The sequence below is a fragment of the Poecilia latipinna genome, unplaced genomic scaffold, assembly GCF_001443285.1.
Source record: "Poecilia latipinna isolate Pla-1442-1.1 unplaced genomic scaffold, P_latipinna-1.0 Scaffold477, whole genome shotgun sequence".
In the NCBI taxonomy this organism is placed as follows: domain Eukaryota; kingdom Metazoa; phylum Chordata; class Actinopteri; order Cyprinodontiformes; family Poeciliidae; genus Poecilia; species Poecilia latipinna.
In genome coordinates, this window is record NW_015113093.1 from 98,229 (window position 1) to 121,309 (window position 23,081).

The 23,081-nt window shown below is 37.6% G+C and overlaps 1 protein-coding gene across 1 annotated transcript; it reads right to left on the reverse strand.

Moving 5' to 3' along the window:
* Window positions 1-10,775: 10,775 nt before the first annotated feature.
* kcnk1b (potassium channel, subfamily K, member 1b) lies at window positions 10,776-18,464 on the reverse strand. The gene is made up of 3 exons (XM_015039606.1): window positions 17,961-18,464; window positions 14,013-14,408; window positions 10,776-11,041 (listed from the first exon to the last, which is right to left on the reverse strand). The coding sequence occupies exons 1-3, from the start codon at window positions 18,313-18,315 to the stop codon at window positions 10,785-10,787; spliced, it is 1,008 nt and encodes a 335-aa protein (XP_014895092.1). The 5' UTR covers window positions 18,316-18,464; the 3' UTR covers window positions 10,776-10,784.
* Between the last annotated feature and the right edge of the window lie 4,617 nt (window positions 18,465-23,081).

The window sequence follows — 23,081 nt, forward strand, 5'->3', positions numbered from 1 at the left end:
AGAGCTGGTTGGGTGACAGCTGACAGCTGGCTCACTTCCCTCCTTGTTATCTTGATCTTAGCCTCTAACCGTCTTTTCCATGATGGATATTGGGTCTCATGGTTGCTCTTATAGCTGAGTTGTATATCAGCTCATTGGTTTCTGTTATGGTGTTGGTAGGGATTGTTCTCAATGCTGCATTCACATCTTGAATGAGACTTTCTGATGGTACTTCACTCAGCCGTTGTAATTGGCTCCTCCCTCTTGCCGTAGCATATATATATATATATATATATATAGGTATATATATAGGTATATATATGCGCAGTATCCACCTTGGGGAGAATTATACCATAAACAAACATTTCAAATGTTCAAAATATTCTCTAGCACAGAAGTGAATCAAACCAAAATCAGACAATTTTTTCCAGCATGAAGAGCCTCAGGGTTTCCCTCTGTTCAGTCATTCCCAGCTTGCATCACCTAGGGACACCAGCAGCATTTCAACACAACACCAGAAGCTGAAAGTTTTCTTGTTTAGTTATTCTCTATATTTTCTGATCCAAAATCTGAGACAGTCGAAAACTGTCTGTCCAGTACAGCAGAATCAAACGCGACTGCGCCGGCTGATTGCATCTCATCAGAGCTACTAGAAATGGAGCAATTATGCTCACTTTGGGTGGTTTTATCAGCTTCACTTTGACTCTGTTATCAGAGGGGTAAGTTGTGCAATAATAACAGTGCACTTAGTGTGTGCTCTTGTTTTTAACATCTCGACGGTCAAAAACCTCTTCATAAATATGCAGTTTGCTCCCGAAAAGGTAACAAGCCCGAATGTAATATGCATTTTATTCTAACCTTATTTTATCAATTTTAGCAAAGCCTCTGTGTTTCTTTCATTTTTTTTTAGATAAATCTGAAGAAACCATGCATATCAAAAAGTATGTTGTAGGAGAAATCTACCTTGCGTGAATTGAGGGGTGTTTTCCATGTCTCCCCGGTCTGTGGTCCACTCCCTGCATTGCTGCAATGTGTGAGCTCCTGACTGCAGAGCCGTGACTCTTTTTAGGAGACAGGTTTTACATTGATCAGTGGCCAACTCCATAGGGGTTAAGGTGTATTTGGTAAATGCTGTAGATGTGTGTGCGCGTGTGTGTGTGTGTTGGGGTGAGCTGTGCTTAGTCAAGCGGAAAAAGAAGAAGATGTTTAGTCATCAATAAGCTGGTCAACGTCTCACATCGACACTGGTCGGGAGGAGAGGCTCAAGTTCATCTTAAATAACGCCGCTCCCCAGCTTCACAGCTCGGCCAAAACCAGATTGATTTGTCCCATCAGGACGTTCCTGTCTGCCAACATAAATTCAAGATTGAACTGTGCCTCGCCTTAAAGGGAGACACAGCTCATACATATCAAAACAGCGGTTCTAAAGGAGTACTCGTGTATTCAAGTCATCCGCTGCTATCCAGCACACCATGTTCCACTTCAGCAGACCTCTCAGAGAGATCTAATTGGTGCCCTCAATGCACTCCTTTCTAAATATGGATGAAAGATGAAGCAAGGACCAAAGCCCACGGCCAAGAAACATGAAATGATCACTGAAGGGATGATCCAAACAGCAATATTAGCTACAACAGTTGGACTGTTATGATGCTTTGTAGCCTTACCTGGTGGACTGTACAAAATGCTGCAGTCTAGTTGATAGGTGTCAATAACTACATCATTTCTTAATACTGGGATGCATCAGCCGGTTGGTGACATTTAAAAAAAAAAACAGGTATCCCAAACAATGCCTGTATTTCAGACCCACGTGTCAATAAGAGACCTGCAGGATTGTCTGCAAGAAGATTCACACTTCTTGTAGTTTTGTCATTCAGTAATAAACTTTGATGTGTTTTATTGGGATTTTAAATGATAGGTCAGCACAGAGTAGTAATTAATTATGATGTGGTATGCATTTGTAGTCAGCACCTGTGAGTCAACACTTAGCAAAAACCGTGATGTTGCGCAGCGGTTGAAGTGGACCCTTAGGCAGAGAGGTCAAATTGATAGTGAAGGTTTAATTAAAATAATGATGGAAAAACAAAAAAAAAAAAACTTACAAGCAGCCAGGATATGAAAAAATAAAATAAAATAAAAAAATAAACAAAACTGGAACATGAAGCATAACAGTGGGGGGAAACAGGAATGGACAGGATTTAACTGGTGGAACCAGCAAGATGTGGGAGCAGGAGAAGAGTTTGAAAACTGTGAGAGTGAATGCTGGAACAAAAGACCTGAGCTGATGAGCTTAACAGGTTGCAGGTGTGAGGGAAGAGAGAGAAAGAGGAAGTGACACAGCGGAGTGAGGGAAGGCACACTGACTCTAACACTGAAGAATGATCAAACATAAGAAACAGGACTAAACTAAGAAAGGACTAGACACAAGAAATAAATCTAATAAACTAGAATCTAGAAGACATGACTGAACCAAAGGAAAACAGAAACATGCCTGGTCTAATAAAATAAAGGGAACTGAGGAACGTAGAAATTACAAAACCCCAAACCAGCTCAAACAACCCAACATCAGCTTTCCCTGCAGTAAGAGCTTTAAGTATGTCTGGCATTTCTCTATCAGTTGGAAACTGAATAGTCTTTGCAAAACAGTCAGACTTTATGAATAGCAACAACAACGACCATATTTTGGATTGAGATTGGGGATATCAGAGTAAAGGTGCTGAATATAAATCCATGTCACACTTTTTAGGTTTTTATTTAATCATATCCTGACACCATGTGTCAGTCTGTCATGTAAATACTCTAATAATACATTAAAGCGTCCAGGCACATGAGCACTTTGGTGAGTGAATGTATTTTGCTGCTAAATAATTAACTGAAAATATGTGTTGATTATTGGGGTGTAACATTTACATAAGCTGGCTAATATTTTTTTTTTTTTTTAAAGCTTATTTGGCAAAGCAATTATTTTCTTGGCAATGTTAGACATATTTTTAGTTTTTATTTGAGGATTTTTATTTTAAGGATTTATTCTAGTTTAAGTAAACCTTTTAGTAACCTTTTTTTTTTTTTTGCTAATTAATGAGTTTTTACAGATACTATTACCAACTTGCATTCCTTCAAAGCAAATCCTGTTTTTCCTCACATTTCAACATTTAATTTGAGTGTTTTATTTAAGCATTTGTCTTTTCTTCAGGAAAATTTAGAAGCTTAAAACGAAAGACCGTGTGATGGACTTTCAAGGCCCCCAAAACTGATCCTAAATCTTGTTCGGTGACCGCTGGATTAGGCCTTGATCCCTCGCCACAATAATCAGGATAACGAAGAATAATAAATGAAAAAAACATTGGTGTTATTGATACATCAATTATATATCTACCCCTCTGAAATCTCCCTTATTTTTCCACTGATATGTCAATCAGATGTGATAACTTCTGAAATCTTTCAGCAATATATATCTCCACCAATATTTATGTAAATTAGCCCAAAACTTCTGCTGCTAACGTGTGATGCAATAGTTGTCAACTTTTACTTTTTATTATGCTATACCTTTATGCTTTTTCGCTTTTGGTTATACCCTGTTTCAACATAAACTGCAGTGCTGAGTCAGAAACAAATACCGTCCTTTTTCAACATTAATCTGTTGTGTCAATCGTTTCCATTACTTATTCTATAGTGTTGCAACCAGTCTTTAAGACATTTTTACATAAGATGGTGCAGACCCTGTCTCTTAGCATCATTAATATTTGATGCAGCTCTCTCCACTTGGAAACACTGTGACAGTCACTGCTGATTGGTCTCCACAATAGCAGAATGGAAACTCTGAGCCAGTAAAAAAAAAAAAAAAAGTCAAATTCCTCTAATGCATTTGAGCATGTAGTAGTGTTACATGTTATTATTCAGTCAAAACGGGCAGTTTCTTGCTGTAAGCCCAGAGAGACAAATCCGACCTCCTCTGCTGCTCCTCTGCTGCCTGTTAAAATGTTCTTCCAGCTACAGAAAACTCTAACCTTTGTGAATGTAGCATCCTGTGGTCTCCACGGCTTTTCTGATTTCCTGTAGGCTACATGTGTTTTTCATCCATCATCGTTTGTACAACTGACTGGAGAGCAGAAAGCGAAATCCCCGAGTGGTCCAGGTCTTGCTTTAGGTGTAAACATAGTGAAGCAGTTTTCGTTAAAAGCCAAACAATTGGCATCATTTTTTTTTTGTTTGTTTGTTTTTTTATTCCTTGACAATCCTGAACTGACCTGATTTCTATTATTGTCTGTTATTAAATGTTTTTTTTTTTGTTTTTTGTTTTTTTTTTGGGGGGGGTATTTTTTTCATTTGCTGACAAACAAATCAGGCAAAGAATTAGTGATTAAGCCTCACTGAGCTGCCAAGCCGCATGTCCCTGTTGTCTATAAATATTAAAAGACATTTCTGAAATTTGGCTTCAGATGTGCTCCTTAGCTGACTGTACTTCAAAGAGAATGGGTTATGGATGCCTGTTTGTCACGTGGATGACAAAGTCTACTCGGTATGATCTAGTAAAAGTAGATGGACATCCTTTTATAAGAGTGAAGCAGGCAGCTAGTTTCTGTATATGGTATTATGCTGGATATACCATGACAAGACGCACGATCAAGAAAAAGAAAAAGAAAAAGAAACAGAGGAAAAGAAACACCTACACCCTCAGTTTTATTTTAGACAATTTATGCATCTTGTGTTTGTTTTTTTATCGTTTGTCAATTTGTCAGCATTATAACCAATAAACTATATGTTTTCTTGTATATTTACTCATCACGTTCAGATTTGTTTCTGACGTTCCTAATTATTTTAAGGCTCTTTGATGCTTAACACACATGACAATTGGTCAATACTGTCCCCGGCTAGCGTCGTCGTTTGATTTGACTCCAGTTGTGAAATTGCGCCTTCTGTCATCTCATTAGTGCGCTCAGCGTTTTCTTTCTGTTCTCGCATTGCTAGGTTGCATCTCACACAACCTTTTTGATTAGTCTCAGATCTCATTTTAACTCTGTGAGATGACAAGGTGGAAAACACAGAGGAATGCACAACGTGCCTTCTGTGTTGCAATCCCACTTGAGATTCATTAATTTGCAGGAAAAAAAAAAAAACAGGCTTTTAATTCAGCTCTTTCTTTTTTTCGTTTTGAGGGTATGGGGAGGGAATAAAGACACAATGAGAGCTGGCTTCATGGGTTGATATGTGCTGAAAACATCAGCCACATTGCAGAGAAAGAGCTCTGAGTGCAAAATGGTTCTGAGAGAGTAAATGCCTGTGGCTGCAGCCTCCATTTACCTCTCCCTGCTTTCTCCTCTTTTTCTGTCCTGTCAGTTTGTTGTTCCTCATATACATTCAGCAGACAGTGAACTGGGGCAGTGTGTATGGATTTTCTACAAACTGTTTGGTGCTGCAATCCAAATCTATCAATTTCAAACCCTAAGCACAACCACACTGCATTGTTCTTTCTGTGCAGACAAAAGTTGATCTGCGATATTGCTTAGAAAACTGTAAACTAATTTTGCTCTTGCAACAAGAGCACAAATTTTTCACATGAGAGCAGTTACAGAGTTGGCGGAGGGGAGCGTTTGTGCTTCAGGCCTCCTGCATTCAGATAGTCCCCGTGTATGCGTGTGCGTGTGTGTGTGTGTGTGGATATAAATAGAGCTGCTCCACCATCAGAAAACAGTGCTATAGAGTAGATGCCAGTTGTCGCTGTGCACCAACTCAACCCCCTGTCCTGAATGACCCCAGAGACAGAGTGCTGCCATTCATGAGGGGTGATATAGCAACCGAGAGTTTTCTGTGCATCATTCTATAAGGTGTGCTTCCTTCTCTCTGAGGCACAGGAGCAGAGCTTGATTCATCTATTTATGGCTGAGCTCATGTTTAATCTGAGCTGCAGACTGTTTTATAACCCACAACAAGGATCGTTAATGAATCTCAAAATCGTGGGGTGTAATATTTTATTCCTTTCGGGGCAGTTTGTGGCGTTTAAGTGTTTCTTCAGGACGGCTTATAGGACTCGCATCAACCAGAAAGATGACGAAGCAACATTAACAACGATGAGCTCTCGATGTGTTTTTCCTCAGTAGATGAGATGAATCAGTCTAGTCTGTAACGTTTCAGACCAACAGCTCAGTCGTAACTGTGCCGATTGTCTGTGTTTGCGTTGGAATACTGTAACAGTGAAAGCATAAAAAGAAGTTTTGACTTCAACTGCAGATATTTGAGCTATACAGAGCATCGGAAAAATATTCATTCCCCTTGAACCTTTTCTCATTTTGTCACATAACAACGAACCACTTTGTTCCAAACATACACACGGGGACATAATCACAGATTAGCTTGGAGTTGTACCGAGGAAAGCCTGTGAGTAATGAAAATAGAAAATAGCAGGAAATTATTTTTGCTCTGATCATATTGTTATTTGCTGCTGGAAATAAGCAAATGTGGCAACCCTTGTGCCGGTTCTGAACATTGTCCATTTGTACGTTAAACGACCTGGCAACGTTTCTTACAGTTATTTCCAATTACTGGTAATTGTTGTTTCACTACATGCATCCAATAAAATTACTTTCTGCTAGCAAGCGTCTGAGCTGCTTCCCCCCCATAAAACCTGACAATATGGACGTCGGCTCAGTGGCTCTGCGGGGAGAAGTGCCTGCATGTCAGAGGTAATTACAGTTCTTCTGCGATAAGAAATACAGCTTCTGAATAAAACAAAAGCGCTGCACTATTAAATTTACTTCCCTGTGTTCGACACTGTGTGCCCCTGGAGCTGCAAAACACAATAAATTCTGTGTTTAGGTGAGTGATGGGCATGACTCAAGATCAAAAACCATGATTTTTTTTTAAATGTATTAAGTTTAATTGTGTTTTCTGTTCATGCTAGCTTCTCTTTATATTGTCCTGTAGTGCCAATTTAGTTCTTTCTCGACTATTTTTGAACAGCCTTATCAAGAACTGTGTCTGATCTTCTTTTAATGCTGTAGGGAAAAACAAAATATCTTCTAGTTAATTACTGACTGGGATGTTTGAGCTCTCCAACTTCAATTACTGCACAAAGATATTCTGAACCTCCACCTTCTTTTTGGAAATCAAAGAGACGAGAGGCTTAAGCAGTTCATCTAAGTAGCAGGGTATTTTCTTAGCAAGTCTCTGCAGATAATCACTTTCATTATCATTATTCATGCTTTATTTTCTTTCATTTCAGTTGACACTTGTGCGTAGATTAGATTGTGTTTCAGCCTTCTTCATCTTTCCTACATTTTCTGGTAAATTCAAGTTATGTAATCTCACGTGTGTCTACGAGCTGACACTGCAATCAGACCACATTTCCACTGAGTTAACACATGATCAGCCAGTGTCTCCATCTTCTTACCATATGGTGGAAGCTTGGGAGAGAAGACGAATAAATATTGGAGAATCTGAAGGCACTGGGATGTGTTTAAAAGTTGATTTATAACAGTAATTAAATTCTGAAAAATTAAACTCATAATTTACAAATTTATTAGACACAGAGTGGCATATTTTATTGAGGTGTTTATTTAGGTTTGTTTTGATGATTGTGACTTACATGTAGTGAAATCTCAAAAGTATGTCACCCCCCTAAGCACCCTAAAAGAAAAAAACAACTTTACATATGATTAATAAAAATTTACTTTAGTTCTGTTTATGTGAAAGCATCACTGTGTAGCGTCCAATAAAAGCACTTGATTTGGGGTTTCTTTTAATAATCCGTTGGCTGTGCTAACCTCTCTTCTAAGTTTTTTCCTTCCACTCAACTTTCCAGTATTGTGCAAGCAGACAGAATTCAGCAATCATCCAGCTTATATTTTAATAATTTTTTATAATAATAATAATAATACATTTTATTTCAAAGGCGCCTTTCTGGCACTCAAGGACACCGGTGTAATAATTTGTTGTGGATGATGTCAGTCGTGTTCTTTGTGATTGTGGAGTTCATAACATCATCAAAAATATGATTTGTCATATGTAAAGTTGTAATTTTTAATCTCTCAGAAACTGAACATTTGGCTTTATTAGCTGTAAGTGATAACCACTAAAATTCACTGAAGCTCTTGAAGTATTATTCTGTATAATTATATTATGTCTTGCACTTTTTAGATTTAATTCCATTTTTGAAGGACATTCTAAATTACCAAGATTTACAGATTCAAGAAATACTCTGGTTATTTTAATCCAACATTTTATTTCAGACACATGAACAATTTTTTTTTTACATTTTACAGTGTATTTTCTTATGCTGAAATGATTCTCTGGGATCCAGTGACAGTCTTGTTTTGAATGATTAATATTGTAACAATATAATACTTAACTGTGCATTTTAATATACAGTATCACTGACATCGACTGAAAAAATATGTACAAAAGCTCATGGTTGCAAATATTCCAAACGTGTCAGTTTTCTCAGCATAAATAAAAACTCAGGGTTTCCATCTGGAATCATTCACATGATGTTTAATCCCTGATAGAAACTGAAATTTCATTCCCTTCTTGCCTTCTAGTCAAAGTATATGCCAACAACAACTTTGCAAGATCCAAGACATTAACAAACATTGAGCTAGAAATGTAGCTACAGACAGACATTATACAGTAAAAGAGACTAGAGTTACAAAATGTAAGTTTTTCTACTCAGCAGACAGCCAATCTTTCACAGTAGTTCACAAAGGCCCAGAATGGTAAGAAAAAAAATTTAAACCTTCATCAGAAAAACATTAAATGGAATGGATGGAGTTCAGAAAAAGCCAGGCACATTTTCAAACTAACAGAAAACGTAACATACTGACTCAAAAAGCAGTTATTGCAAAGACAACTGAAACTTGATGGGAACATTTTCAACCTTAATATGGTTTACGGCAGAAAAGTTACCAGAGTCCCTCAGGTTGTTTCTCCTTCACCCGAAAAAGCAATGCAAGAAGTTCATCACTCTGCCCCAAGCGAGAAAATAACTCCATTTGTTGCAAAGCGTGCTTATACACCAGACAGCAAGCACCGATGCAGCATTACATCATAATGAGAATGTCGATTCCCGCTGATGCAATCTGTGAGAAACAGTAACTAATCCGGATAGCAATTACAGTCATATTCCTTTAAACACTGCAGTCAAAACTCAGAAAGAAACTCAAATGATAACATTTTGAAGATTAAATTTAGAAGACATCTAAAAATAAATTCCACTTCCAGCAAGAAAACTGAACTGACAATTCTTCACATAGAGGAAAAAAAGATAAATACATTACATTCAAGAGCTTAAAACCAGGGAGTGATATGAGATGAAACAAAACTCCTCACCATGACAAAAATAGCATTGAAACTCTCTGTAAATGCATCTATTTTTCTGCTAACGTCAGGACAGGTGCATGAAAAGACTAACTCTGTCAACAAGAAGCTAAAAATCTGAGGATGGATGACGAGGTGCCAGAATTGTTTTAGAATCAAACAAAGGCCTTTGTTATATGTGAAGCATTGAAGCAAAACTGCTGCGGCAAGTAATTAGAGCTGCTGCCCCACGACGGATTTCAAGTTTTCAAAGGTGCCATTTCTGGTACAGTATTTCTGCCATTCAAAGCAATTTGTAAACGTTTCTCAAGTCATAAACAAAAAGCAGGCGTTTCTACATTCAAATGTTACAAATACAGTGAAATCTACAGTTCAAATCCCTTTTATTAAACAGAATCTTTCAAAGTGTGTGAATTCCGAATGAATGTTGCTCATGTGCAAACCTAACTTCCTGCAACTCCCTCAACAAGCTCGACAAACCTCGGCGTCCTTTTTGTACACACAGTCAAGCGCGCATTAAAGCGTTCAGATGGATCAGTGACTTGCACCGCTTTACACATGAGCAATTTTGAGAACAGCGCTGCAATGAGGTTGCACAAAACACTTAACGCCACTGTAAGGAAGACCCAGAAATGCCTCGAAATATGAACGATATTCTTACATAGCAGCTCCCCAAGTTACATTTTTAAACATATTCCGCTACCTTTTGATCAATAGCAAATTTACGGCAAATAAAACTGATAAACCAGTCCTTATGTAACTCTTTGAATCAATTGCGCGACCCACATTTTTTTATTTTAAAAATCAATAATTAAATGAATACTGACATCTACAATGGGTCTGTAAAGCTCTCTGTTTCAGCAGCTTACAATCAGAGAAATAAAAAAAAAAAAAATGCCCCAAAATCAAAAAGAATCAAAACAGGCCACGATACAGCATCAGCAATTGTTGTTTAGATAGCAGGTAAAGTTCTGCTTTGACTTCATACCCTACATTTAAAACATTCTCCCGATTATGTACAAAGACCTGTCTAAAAAACTCTATTTAAAAGACACATATATGCTTATGTCCTAATTTGTGGCGGAAGGTTTTCCGTCTTCGAGTTAGTCGTACTAGTCGTAAGAGACGAATTACTTCATCAAAAATTCCTAAGTGTACCATAAATAATGTAGCTTTTAAAGGCGCTTAGCTTTTGTGAGTCATAAATACAGCAGAGGACTTTCCTTTTATCACTGACTTTGTATTTATAGCTGCTGTTAAAATATTAATTTCACTTTTATTATGTAGATAAACTCTCTGCTGCATAACACTATCTCTACTGTCAGTTTTGTGGTTTTGTAGTTGGCATTGTTTGCTTGATCTCTGCAGACCTAAACGATTTTAGCTTTGACTACAATTTACCTAAAGCCATGATTGGTTCTTACTCATGCTGTCTTCTACTATGAGTTAATCTCCTCGTTTTTATTCCCCTCCATTATCCTTTGTGGTCATTTTTTTTTTTACTGGATCATTGGATCATCATTGGGAGAGACCAGAGTCGGGACGCTGACAAACGTCTTGGCTTTGTCCTCGTTCTTGCCGCCTGTGTTGTCAGACACGGTGGTGAAGGAGAGGTGGTCATGCTCCAAAATGGCGAGGCGGTCCTGGGGCTTCTCCTTCTTCAGGTAGAACATCTTCCTGAGCTGCTTCAGCTGCTGCAGCTCACAGAAGGTCTCCAGCACCACCAGCATGACTATCAGACCCAGAATGAGGTAAACTGGGGAGAGAAACGCAAGAAGTAATTACAACAAGTAATTAGAGTAAGAAGCGTCGAAGCGAGATTTGCATGTTTCAACATTCCCAAAATCTGTTACTTTTTACACTACCACAAGAGGGCAGTAGTTAGCTATCCATGACATTAGGACACGAGGGTGTGCCTTTCTTGACAGTCTACAGACTATGCCCCAAGTCTGTTTTCAGGTGTGTTTAGGCATTGAATACATCTGTATTAACATTACTGAACTTAAAGTTTGAAAAATCTGTCGATTCATCAACAACTGTATTCTTGTGAGAGTTTCTTGTTGGCCTGATGTCTGTATCTGATTGAGAAAGCACTGACTGCTTGTCAGCACAGGCAGCAACAAAACAAAACTGTTTTAATCCAGGGTCACATAGTGCTTATGCAAATACAGGTGATGTCACTTCCTACACTCGTTTTGCCTAAAGGAAGTTGTACAGCTGATGTTATTTTTTGCAAACAAGTGCGTTCTGTTGGAGACTTCTCCTCCTCCTACAGACTGACACATTGTTCCTGCTGACTGACGTCACCTCTCTGGCTGCTGCGCGCCACACACCCACGTCACACATGTCGGAGGCTGTTCACTACAGCAGCTCTTGGCATTTGTGCACACCCACAGCTTGTCAAGACTCCGCGCTCTCAAACTGAGTTTTATTCAAGGCACTATTAGCCCCTAACAGGGCCACTGACAGCAAGCTGTGCGAGTCTCCTGGAAAATGCGGGCCATGCCTCAATGCCTCCAGTAGGCCACGGCCCAGTTTGAGTACAGCACCATCTTGTTATGGTTTGAAACACACAGGGAAATGTCAGATGCTGCTTTCTCAGCAACTACTCGCCACTTTTAATGAGCTGTGTACTGTATTTTGTTTAGAAATCTGCAGTTGTGTGGGTTCCAGCAGAAATTCTCATCAGCTGTCATGAAAAAATGTGAGAATAACCACACATTCCAGCTACTACACCTTGTTTCTAAATTCTTAATGTAAATGAATTTTTTTTTTTTTCAACCCCTAATTAGTAAAAAGGTGCAACAAGCAAACATGCAAAAAAAAAAAAAAAGTGCAGTAGCACTTAAATTTAGTTTTGCTCAATTACAGGGTATTGTGATATTTATGCGAATATTTAAAATATCTAACTGCTCTTATTTGAAACAAAAAAGTAGCAATTATTCCTACAGCTGCAAAAAATATAAATATTGCAGAGACATGGTTTCTATAACACATGTAAGATCATTTTGATCTAGGATGCCAGTAAGCTGTGTTTTCAAGGACCAGAAATATTTCTGATCGCTAATCTATGCATCTTACAGCAGTTTCGCGGAAGTAACTTCTTAGAACATTGGTATATTTTGATATCATGACTTGCACGAGACTATGACAGCTCTACTTATCAGCATTATTTAATTGTTATAATTGCTTTTAAGTACTTTTTCATGTTCAGTTGTATCAGTCTTTTCTTTATGACATCTGAAAAACACTGTAGCACTGACATAGAACAAATAAGCATACCTATTTCACCCACAGAAAACACACTCTTTGTAGGTGACAGGTCAAAACTAATGAAAAGTCAGCCTGAACCTCTCTTCTATACTCACGCTTTAGTAATGACAATTTGGTCCTGTGTTAAATGTGATATTTGCTTTTTGTTTCCTCTGATTTGGTCGTTTTTTTTTGATAACTCATTTTGTCTGTGATCCCTGTTTTTAGTACTTGCTGCATGTTTATGGTGATATAACAGAGAACGAACGTCATTAATGCGGCTTTCACACACAGGTCAAGAAGATGACCTAGTTGATTGCTTTCCACGTATGCAGGTCGAAGCTCACCATCATAAAATCATCTAGATGTCATAAAATGGAACTTTTCATCCTGCATGCCTAACTTGAGAAAATGAAAGTACTTCACTCTAGATATTTTATGTAATACGACTCAATTTTAATGGGATTTTAGTGGTTTTATATTCACCCAATGCAAGCAAAGAAGAATTCAGTGAATCACTGCAGGTAAAAGGTTTAACATTATGGGTGCTAAGGATTCTGGGATGCATTTACAGCATAACCAGACTTTGCATTTATTAATATTCACCTTTCCACAATTTACCATTAAGATGAATTTATCTTACAAGTTCATTATTGAAAAGATGTTAAAAGAAAACAAGGGCTTAGTTTTACTTTACTTGAACTCTAGAGCACAATTCCTAACGTTAAATTTGACAAAAAGAGAACACCGAACCTAACCAATAGACTACCACAGCCACAGTGAACATGGCGGTGGGTGCATCATGATGCTAATGTAATATTTAGCTGGTTGGACAGAGTCTCACGGCAGCAGATGCTCACATTGGACACTAATTGAATTGCACAAAAAGCTAAAGGTCAGAGGAGAAGGAGTGAAAAGAATAAAATAAGCAGATATTGCATCTGATGTCATCGTTGCATTATTTACTAATATTATCACCTTTGCAAGATTTTCTAATACCGTGCAGCCTTGTTCCAAGTATACATCAAAATACTATCTTTTCCCATTTCTTTTTTGATCAGGCAAATTGACCACACTGGGTTAGACAAGGACTGGATTTTTCTATTTAAAAGATATATTCTGTTGAGTGATTTCTTATGTAATAATCGTGTTTATTTTGTTGCCAGTGTGCTAATAACACAACAAAACTATCTTTTTTGTAAAAAAAAAAAAAGTAAAGTAAAAATGGCCTTTATAGTGTATCTACTCTTCTATAAAGAGCCTTAGAGGTAAATCAAAGTATTTATGTGGTTTAAAAATACAAACCCGAATAAAACTGAAAGTAATAGTAAAAAAAAACAACTAGTTATCAGTCAGATTAACATAATAATTAACATCATGACTCTACATTTTACCACTGACACAAAAACAGAGGACTAAGAGTTTCAGATGCATCAGCTATGCAACACCACTACCACCCTCTCATCAGCACTCACCAGTGATGCCCACTTTGTACAGCTCCCTGAACTTCTGATTGGCCGCTTCTCCGGGTACGTAGTCTCCGAGGCCAATGGTGCTGAGTGAAATGAAGCAGAAATAGAAGGACTCCAGGAAGTTCCAGTTCTCCTCCAGAGCAGAGAAGATGGCCGCCGGGATGAGGAAGAAGCACGAGACGGCCAACATGCCCAGTAGGGTGGCGTGAACAATGGCCACAAGCTGCTTGGACAGACCCCACCGTGTGTGGATGTACGTGATGGGCCGCCGAGTGCTGAAGACCATGATCCTTTGCACAACGGCAGTGAGGAAGAGGAGGGTAAACGGGATGCCAATCACGGAGTAAATAATGCAGAAGGCCTTGCCGCCATCTGACAGCGGTGCTGTGTGACCGTAACCTGTTGAAACAAAGAATATTAATCAGCATAAAAGTTTGCTTCAGCAACAAGAGAGCACAGTTTATTTTCGGTGTCCAGTAATTGTGTTCCGATACATAGTTTTGGTGGAAAGTATTCAATTCCTTCAAGTTTTCAAGAAGCAATATGAAGAAGGTAGGAAGATAATACATTTACATATGTATTCAATGAGCACTTAATAAAACCAGCAATGCAACACCTCAGGTTTTCAGGTGTCTCATTCTGCAAGTTTCACAAACTCTTTCTATGACCAGTTCTCTAATTCTCAACAAAAGCATCTGAAGTCAGACAGGTTGGGTGGAAAGTTTCAGCAGCAGAGTTGGAATGAAGAACCACAGAAAATTTCAATTCCCTTAGAAACTATTTATTTCAGGTTTGGCTTCTTCTTTACTTCCTTTTCACAGTACCTATTTTCTAAGTCGAACTATTTGAATTCCTGCCTTGTAAAAAATGTTAACCTTTGGTCTAACAGTCTAAGTTTCTGAGAGCTGTGGAAAAGGCTGCACTCTCCCCACCATCTTGTTTAAACTTAAGGCCCTTTCATAGAACATCTGTTTACCTACTTTTTTTTTTTTTTTACCTGTGTTAAATTAGAGGAATAAAATGTTCCTCTAGTGTCCCAAATTCAGGGCTCCGCATGTACAAAGTGGAAACCACACAGAGAGCAACCAGTCGCCATGCAACTTCAGACATATCTAGGGTTTTATTCAGACAATTAAATGCACAGAAAAACAGATCAGCATCACACCCAAACCATCGAGAAGTCCAAACCATAAAACAGGCATTAATTACCTGAGAAAAGTAGAAAAATGAACAAAATACAAAAATAAGAGAAAAAGCAAAGGCGCCTTTGGGAACTGCTTGTGCGGCTGCAAACAAAGCAATTCGATTTGCTTCTGTGAAGTGAAGGTTTTTATTAAGAGGTGTAGTCCTCATTTTAACATATGCATTGAAGGTGTGTCCTCTCCTTCTCAACCTCTAAGCAGTTTCAAATTACCTAGATGGGATGGTCTAAATGATTTTGTCACCTTCTTTGAGACCTATTCAATAACCAAAGATGAAGAGAGAGAAAGTGCAAAGGTCCAGTGTGATTAAGAGTCAGAGAGAGCACACAGGATTTTCAAACAGGATTTTCTCATGTCAGCTACATCTGGAATCTCCTGTTCCTCCCTTTCTGAATATTTGAACAAAGACCCCAGTTGTCAGAAAGAGATTTATTTTTCACTTTGACCTTGTTTTGTTTTTCTCCAGGTTTTAAGAGTCTTCCTTACCCCTAGACAATCACCAAAGAATTTGATTGTGAACAGACAGAACTTGTCTTTTCCATCCTGTTTTTTTATCTGAACTGCCTAGCATCCGTTTCTGAGCGATTCATTAAAAAAACAGATTCCTGCATTAAACCTAAAGTAACATATAGGCAATTTGGAACCCAATGTTCTTATTTTAAAACGCTGATGATTTTATGTAATATTGTACATATGGTTAAGTTTAAAAACTAGCATATTTTAATTTTATTTTCCTAACACCTGTAAGGATAGTATTAATAGGATTCCACATGTGAGAAGAAAACTCATGTACTAAACCGAATCAAATCTTTTTTTAGAAGCCTGAGAGTGATTTGGGTGTTTTTTGAAAATCTCCCCAAGGGTTATCGTCCTTTAAGAGAAGAATCACTTCCATTTAGCTTTTCTGGTTTCAGAGGTCCGACTGGTGCACAGCTGCACCAATGTTTATTCTTCTGTAAGATTAAACCATATCCAGAAAGGAACCAGAACCAGGAAGTTACCAGGTAGTCATAACTGCTACACGTTAGAGTGATATATTGGGCCTGTTAGGACACATTTAATGGCACCCTTATAAATTTGTATGACATTGTGACTTCATACTTTAGCACTGGATTTTACTTTTCACTTGTCAAGAATATATTTCTCTAAGTCAGTTTTTTTTCCTCTTTATGTGCAACTCACCTTTTACAATTTTATTTGGATATTCATTTAACTTGGTCCAACTTTTAATCATAAGAATTACAAAGTCCTACTATTACGACAAAGGAGAAAGAGAATGTTTCTTTTTTTTTTCTGGCTGCCAGAAGAAATAATGGTAATGCAAAACCAGTCCCTCCACCTCATGTTGCTGTGCACTGTCTATCAACTGGATTTCTCCTGTCCTAATTCCAAATGAAAGGTAAAATTTCTGCTTTGAAATATTTCTAATACACCAAAAAAAAAAAAAAAACACCCTCTCTCGCTTGTGCTCTTGGACGGTCACGAGTCAACCAAGTAGATAACTTGCATATGTATTCAGTGAGCAATGGGCACCTCCGGTATCCATGGGTGTGACTCTGTGAGTTTCCAAACCTTTTCTCTGACCAGTTTTCCCATTCTCAACAGAAACATTTCACCACAGACAGATTGGATAGGAAGCTTTAGCCACAGGATTGGAATGTGAACAGTTTTCACATTCCAGGAGAAAGTGAACAGTTTTCTTTTCTGCCTGCCAGAAGCAATCGACTAATATATTATTGTAGTAATGGTAAGGCTTATTGCTGTTTTTTTGTTTGTTTGAAAGAAAAACAGTTGGAATATTGCATATTTTTTTGTTTTAAATGTGTGCATAGATACCATCTGACTGTTAAAATGTGACAGTTTTGCTCAAGGTTTTGCCGTGAAGATCTTATACTAGCGAAGGTCAACTAAAAAAAATCCCAAAAATACATGAGCAGTGACAGGTTTAAGTCACACTGTTATTTGAGAAAATAAGTAGTTACGAAATGAAGTTGAGGTTTAGACAGGATTAGGTTGATGTTCTTTTGAGATCAGATTTGAAGCCATGTTGTAATGTGGGTGCAAAAGTACGACATCGTAAGCTTTACATGCTTTTCTGAGGTGTAGCTTTTAAAATACCCCTAAGTTATTGAAGTGAGGTGCATTTTGTAATAAAACTGTAGTGCACAAATTACAAGCCAAGAGTGTCTAATTTCCAGTAACAAAAGGTCAAAATAATTTATCAATATAAAAATGGAAGAGATTAGACCGACTTCTGCATTACACAGATCAGTCTATAAAATCACAATGTTATGAACCCAGACAACTATTACCACAGGATATATCATTCTGATTGTATGTTGCAACCATAAATAACTGCTGCAGCCATGTGGAGTATGACAGCGTACATTTCCTGTTCTAAATTGGAGGACACGTCTTTAAAAAGGTTATCATTTAAAATGCAACTGCCAAGTGTTTGGTAAAAGAAGACGACAAAAATTGTAATACAGGCCAAATTCTGTCTTAAAGTGGCTTTCTGTTTTGTAAAATAGATGCAAAATTTGAATGAAGATTAATAATTAATTGACATTAAATGCATTTTACTATAGGGCCTATATATTTATTATTATTATTACCAACATGGCAACACTTAAGGGTTCTGTATGATGTACTTAAAGTCAAACAGACATATTACGTGAGGATGACTCCGTAGATTCTGCTGCGCACCTGGAGGACAGTGACTACAAAGCATCATACAGCAGTGACCTACCTGTGGTGGACAGCACCGTGCTGGCGAAAAACAGCGAAGAGGTGAAGTCCCAGTTCCAGTTAGCCGAGGCATTATTGAGAATAGAAACCCCATAATTACTGGCGTCTAGGGCTTTCTTTAAAAACCGCTCCAGTCGCTCCTCGGACAGACACTCATTTTCCAAGAGGAACTGCTTTTTGACGGCCCTCAGCTCCTGACGCAGTTGGTCTTCGTACGGTAGTTCGACCGACGAGAAGACGACGGCGCCGAATATGAGATAAAGGAGATAGCCCAATATTAAAGATACGAAATACCACGTCGATTTATGATTCTGTATCAAACGCACACAAGAATTGCTGGCTAGAGACTGGAGCATTTTGACCCGGTTGCTAAATCACCTCGGTAATAATTTATTATAGCAAAGTAAGTCTGCCCTACTGTACAGACAGTGATGTTGTTGGGAGACAAAGCGCAAATGAATATCCTCTCCTCCCCTTCACGGAACCTGCTTTGGGTGTTGATACTTTTATGTACTATCGTAAATCTCAGACGTCTCTGTCGTCACCAGCGCCAGTTCTCACGTATATGTAGCACATGGAGAAAAGTTATGACGCAAATCGCTAGTTTGTCTCCAAAATTGATGTTGGCATTTCGGAACTTTTAAAGGGATGTTATTAAATGCGCCAATGTCAATAGTTTGTCGTATTTCCGAGCTTCAATTTGGCCATGAAGGCAGCAACACGTGTGAGACCCTTTGTGACGTCGGCGCTTTTCTTCCTCCTTTCTCCTCTTCTGAAGAAAAGAAACAAACGTCAAAGCCACGCCAGTTACCATTAATGTCATTGTAGAATCAAAGATTATGATCAAACGAGGGTTCGCAGAATAAAAATACACGTGGGAAAAAGGAAACTGGGAATATGGCTATACAGTTTAGAACACAGTAAAGTACTTTGGTACAGTCTTGTGTCCTAGTTGTGTCTATTATGATTATGGCCTGTAGGTACACTATATCGGGAAATAAATAGTCTACATTTGAACAGCAGGGGGAAACATTTTTCTTTTCTGTTGTAAGTATTTCCTGTTGCCAAAATTGGTTTACAGAAATAGAAAGCATGCAAAATTGCACTGGGTGCAGACATTACAGAGAACATTCAAAAATAGATAAAGATTATAAGAGTGAGGGGGAAAAGGAAATGGGAAATCAGTGTGTTGTAAATCTTTGTGATTTATATAATGCCCTAATCATCAGCTCCCTCCACAGGACTCAATTGAATTTAAGAGACTAATCTATTGTTGGCAGGCACCTAATTCAATTTAGCATGCTTCCCATTTATTAAAACTAATTATGCAACATATAGTTGCACTATGTTCCCTCTATTGTCTGCACACAGTGCAATTTAACATGCATCCCATTTATTAAAACCAACAATAATAGTGGCTTGAGTGATGTACCCATTTTTTGCTGAAAAGCCACTGAGTGTGAAAAAAGTCTTTACTCCAATAGCAAAATAATCACATCACAGTTTGCAATTACACTCACAAAAAATATACTTTTTTATTTTAGATACATGTTCTGATCTTATAAAACATAAACTGAAGCGTAATTATAATAGTTCCATTTAGACAAAAGGGGAAGAAGTTTGCAAGCCTGAAAATACCATCCTATGAAGAACAGCGATCAAGTTCTAGGGGTATCTTGCAGTAGGAGGGACTGGTGCAACAATTAACCCTGATAGTAGAACATTTTGCTCTGGCCTCAACCAGAATTTATTGCTAGCTGCATTAGAACATACAGCTTACATCTTGTATTTCTATTCCAGTTTTCTAAAGGGAAGATCTTAGATTTCTTGTGAGAAGTCAAAACCTATGTATATTACCATGCTGACTTCAAGCGGTTTGAGCAGATACATAACCAGCTGTCCATAAACCTGTTCTGTCAGAGAGTGAGTTCAACAAAGTAAAGAATACTAAAAGGCTCCAAAGATATTTCAACCCTTAGCTGGGAATTTGTAGAGTTACCCAGTTTAACACAATCAAGTCCCAGCACACAAAATGACTGCATTTAACAAGTCACCACATAGCAAATTGTTCTTTATTCCATTTATTGTCTATTAAATCAAATGAGTTTTATCATCAGAAATCTATTTTACAACCAAACTTAGATTTTGCTCCTTCTGCTTTTTATGCTGTTTTTAAAAAACAAAAAACAAAGACAGTTTTTATACTCTTGTTTGTTTTTTCTTGTTTTGTTCATACTTTTCATCCCCATCTAAAACTAACATCAGTAACTTAGTTTATCAGTAACTTAGTTTACAAAAATACACCCATTGATTTGAGATATATATATATATATATATATATATATATATATATATATATATATATATATATATATCATAGACACTGCTACTAAGACTACTGCCACCTTGTTACTCTTACTTCTGACTTGCTTCTGCTACAGTGTGTTCCTCAGACTTCCATTCTACTTTTTTCACTGACTAAGATCCCTTTTAGGTAAATTTCTAGCATTGCATATCACTTCACATTCCAATGTTATGTGGATACAGGTCTATTTACCACTAACAAGTGACCAGAGGTGGGTGTGTTAGCTAGTTTTCAGCTTCACATTTGATTCTTGTGCTATTTCTGAAGAATGTGCTATTGTAGCAACAGCTTCTGCAGCTGATTCAGCAGTGGAAAGGGTGATAGCACACTACATTTATACTTCTCCACGCTAAATTCACAAATCCTTTAGAATTTTATCAATTAAACCAGTTGAATAAGTCTTGTGCAATGCAAATCAGAACCAGAGACAGTTTCTCACGCACCTTGGCACTTTCTATTGCAATATCCCTAAATTAAGCCTTTTTAGGAAGCATTGTCTGACTCCACACTAACATTTCCTGCCATTTGTTTTTCTGATATTAATTTAAAAAAAAAAAAAATTGACATCAGTCTGTCATGGAATTTGGAGGCATCGTTTGGATGTGCTTTCAATCTAATGCTGGCATGTCAGAGCACCACTTTTTACTATTTTCATCTTTTACTCTATCTTCTTTGTCATCTGAGCAGTGTTTGATCTTGTAATACTTATTGAGGGATTGTCAGCTTATTTATTTGCTGTTCTCCTGGTTAAACCATACCAGGTCTTGGTGAGCTGGTGCCTGTGTCCAGCAGTGAATAGGTGAGAGGCATCATTTAACATAGTCACCTATCTGTCACAGACACCTGCAGTCATGAGCACACACAACTAAGAGCAACTAAGAGTGTGTAATAAACCTAACATGTATCTTTTTGGAGTGTGAACATGGTTCATTATGTTTATTGTTGACGCCACATTAAACAGTTGTATCTGTATTACTTTTTCATATGCAAAAAAAAAAAAAAAAAAAAAAGCTACAGACTACTTTTGCCGACTCATAAAGACTGTTAAACCTGGCTGAACTTCAATATTTTTGAGGGAGGCAGCCTGCCCAAACTCTGCATGCTTTAGACCTTTACCATATTGCAAAACAATGCAGAAAGTCTGGATTTTTTGTTGTTGTTGTTTTTGCAAGAATTATTCCTATTTCCACCAAACCTGTCAGTCCTCCCTGCAAGGCTTAAGTGTCTATTCTCTCTTTAGCAGTGAAAGACAACTTATTCTAATACAGGACAACCTCACCCAGCATTTCATTCATCCGTATCACTATTCACCTGAACTTGCTGGAGTCTAGCAATCTGCAGAGTATTAAGGTGTAAAATAGTTCTTTATCATAGGTAGCCGGAAGTTTGAAAAAAGTAGAAAGGTGGGGCAAATGGCTTTTTGAGGAGATACTAATGTAATGATGAATGTAATGCTGGTAAGAGCACAACCTAAATGCTATCTCTGTCACATCTAAAGTGATGAGTTGCAGACTATTAACAATTAATTTTATGTAAAGTTTTGCAATTAAAAACCGTCCTTTATTTTACACAAGATAACCTCAGAAACCATAAAAATGCAACATTTGTGTTTTTGAACATTCCACCTGTATCTGGCAGGCTGCATTAAAACTACATTAAATAGCTTTTTTTCTATACCAAAATGGGTGACTTTAGTTCTTATTGCTCTTCATTAATAACTCACACATGTCATATTATGAAGCTTCATATTTGCATTAGTGTGTCCAATCATTCTCCAGAAGAATGTGTGCAGTGCTACAAGAACAACAGATTAGACTGCAACAGAACAACAGATTAGAGTTTTGTCTGACTGCTTCTATTTCTTAATAGGGTTTAAATAAATAAATATACATATATATAAATATATATATTTTTTGCTCAATGTGTTCAGTGTCTTAACTGATATGGTTTATAACTTGTCCTTGATACTGTAATTTTTTTCCCCCCAAAACATTTCCTCAAAGTGAGGAAATTAACTTTGGCCAGATTCCTTTTCTAAGCAAAGTTGAACACAATTCAACACATGAGATGTGGGTCACTAAAATGTAATAATCTGAAAGGTTAAATTGTAAGACATTCTGAGTAATTAAGCAAGGTTTGAATTTCACTTTTGACCTAAAGACTCTATTGTAGGTCTTAGCTGTACATTTATGGTAGCAGTTCTGTTGGAAGTTGAACCTATATGTTTCCGTCTCAAGTCTTTTGTGCTCTCCAACAAGTTGTCTTCCAGGATTGACCTTGTGAGGGATTTACCCCCTCCCTAACAGTTGCTGTCTTTTGCACTTCCTATATTCTAATTTATCTGGTAAATGTATTGCTTTTGTTTGGAGGCAGTAACTTGCCTTATGTAATATTTTGTTTTAATCATGCTCTCTTTTCTTTGAGGTCACCTGGTCGTGTGTTGCCATGAAAGCGCGCCCATGAACAGTGCTGACAAGGACCTGGTGTTTTCAACCAGCCTCACTGGGAAAATCCATCGTTTGGGAGGGAAGGGAGATGTTTTTGGATTTGGTTTGGGCCCAGATTGTTTTTGTTTTAGTTTTGAAGTTGTTAGAGTTCATTGTAATTGTGTAAATGTTTTTCTAGGAATATAGTCTAGTACAAATGTGTCTTTCTATATGGAAATATAAATGTTGTCTCCACCCCTTAATTAGTCCTGGTAGGAGCCAATGCTTTAAAAGCCAGGTGGTTATGATCAGAAGGTGACTCTCTCTCCTG

What these genes read in the sequence shown, in the direction of transcription:
- kcnk1b (XM_015039606.1), bottom strand. Translation starts at nt 18,315, where the DNA reads ATGCTCCAGTCTCTAGCCAGCAATTCTTGTGTGCGTTTGATACAGAAT. An exon ending in CACGGTGCTGTCCACCACAG is followed by an intron (nt 14,409 to 17,960) that starts GTAGGTCACTGC and finishes TTGTTTCAACAG; the next exon opens with GTTACGGTCACACAGCACCG. An exon ending in GTACAAAGTGGGCATCACTG is followed by an intron (nt 11,042 to 14,012) that starts GTGAGTGCTGAT and finishes TTCTCTCCCCAG; the next exon opens with TTTACCTCATTCTGGGTCTG.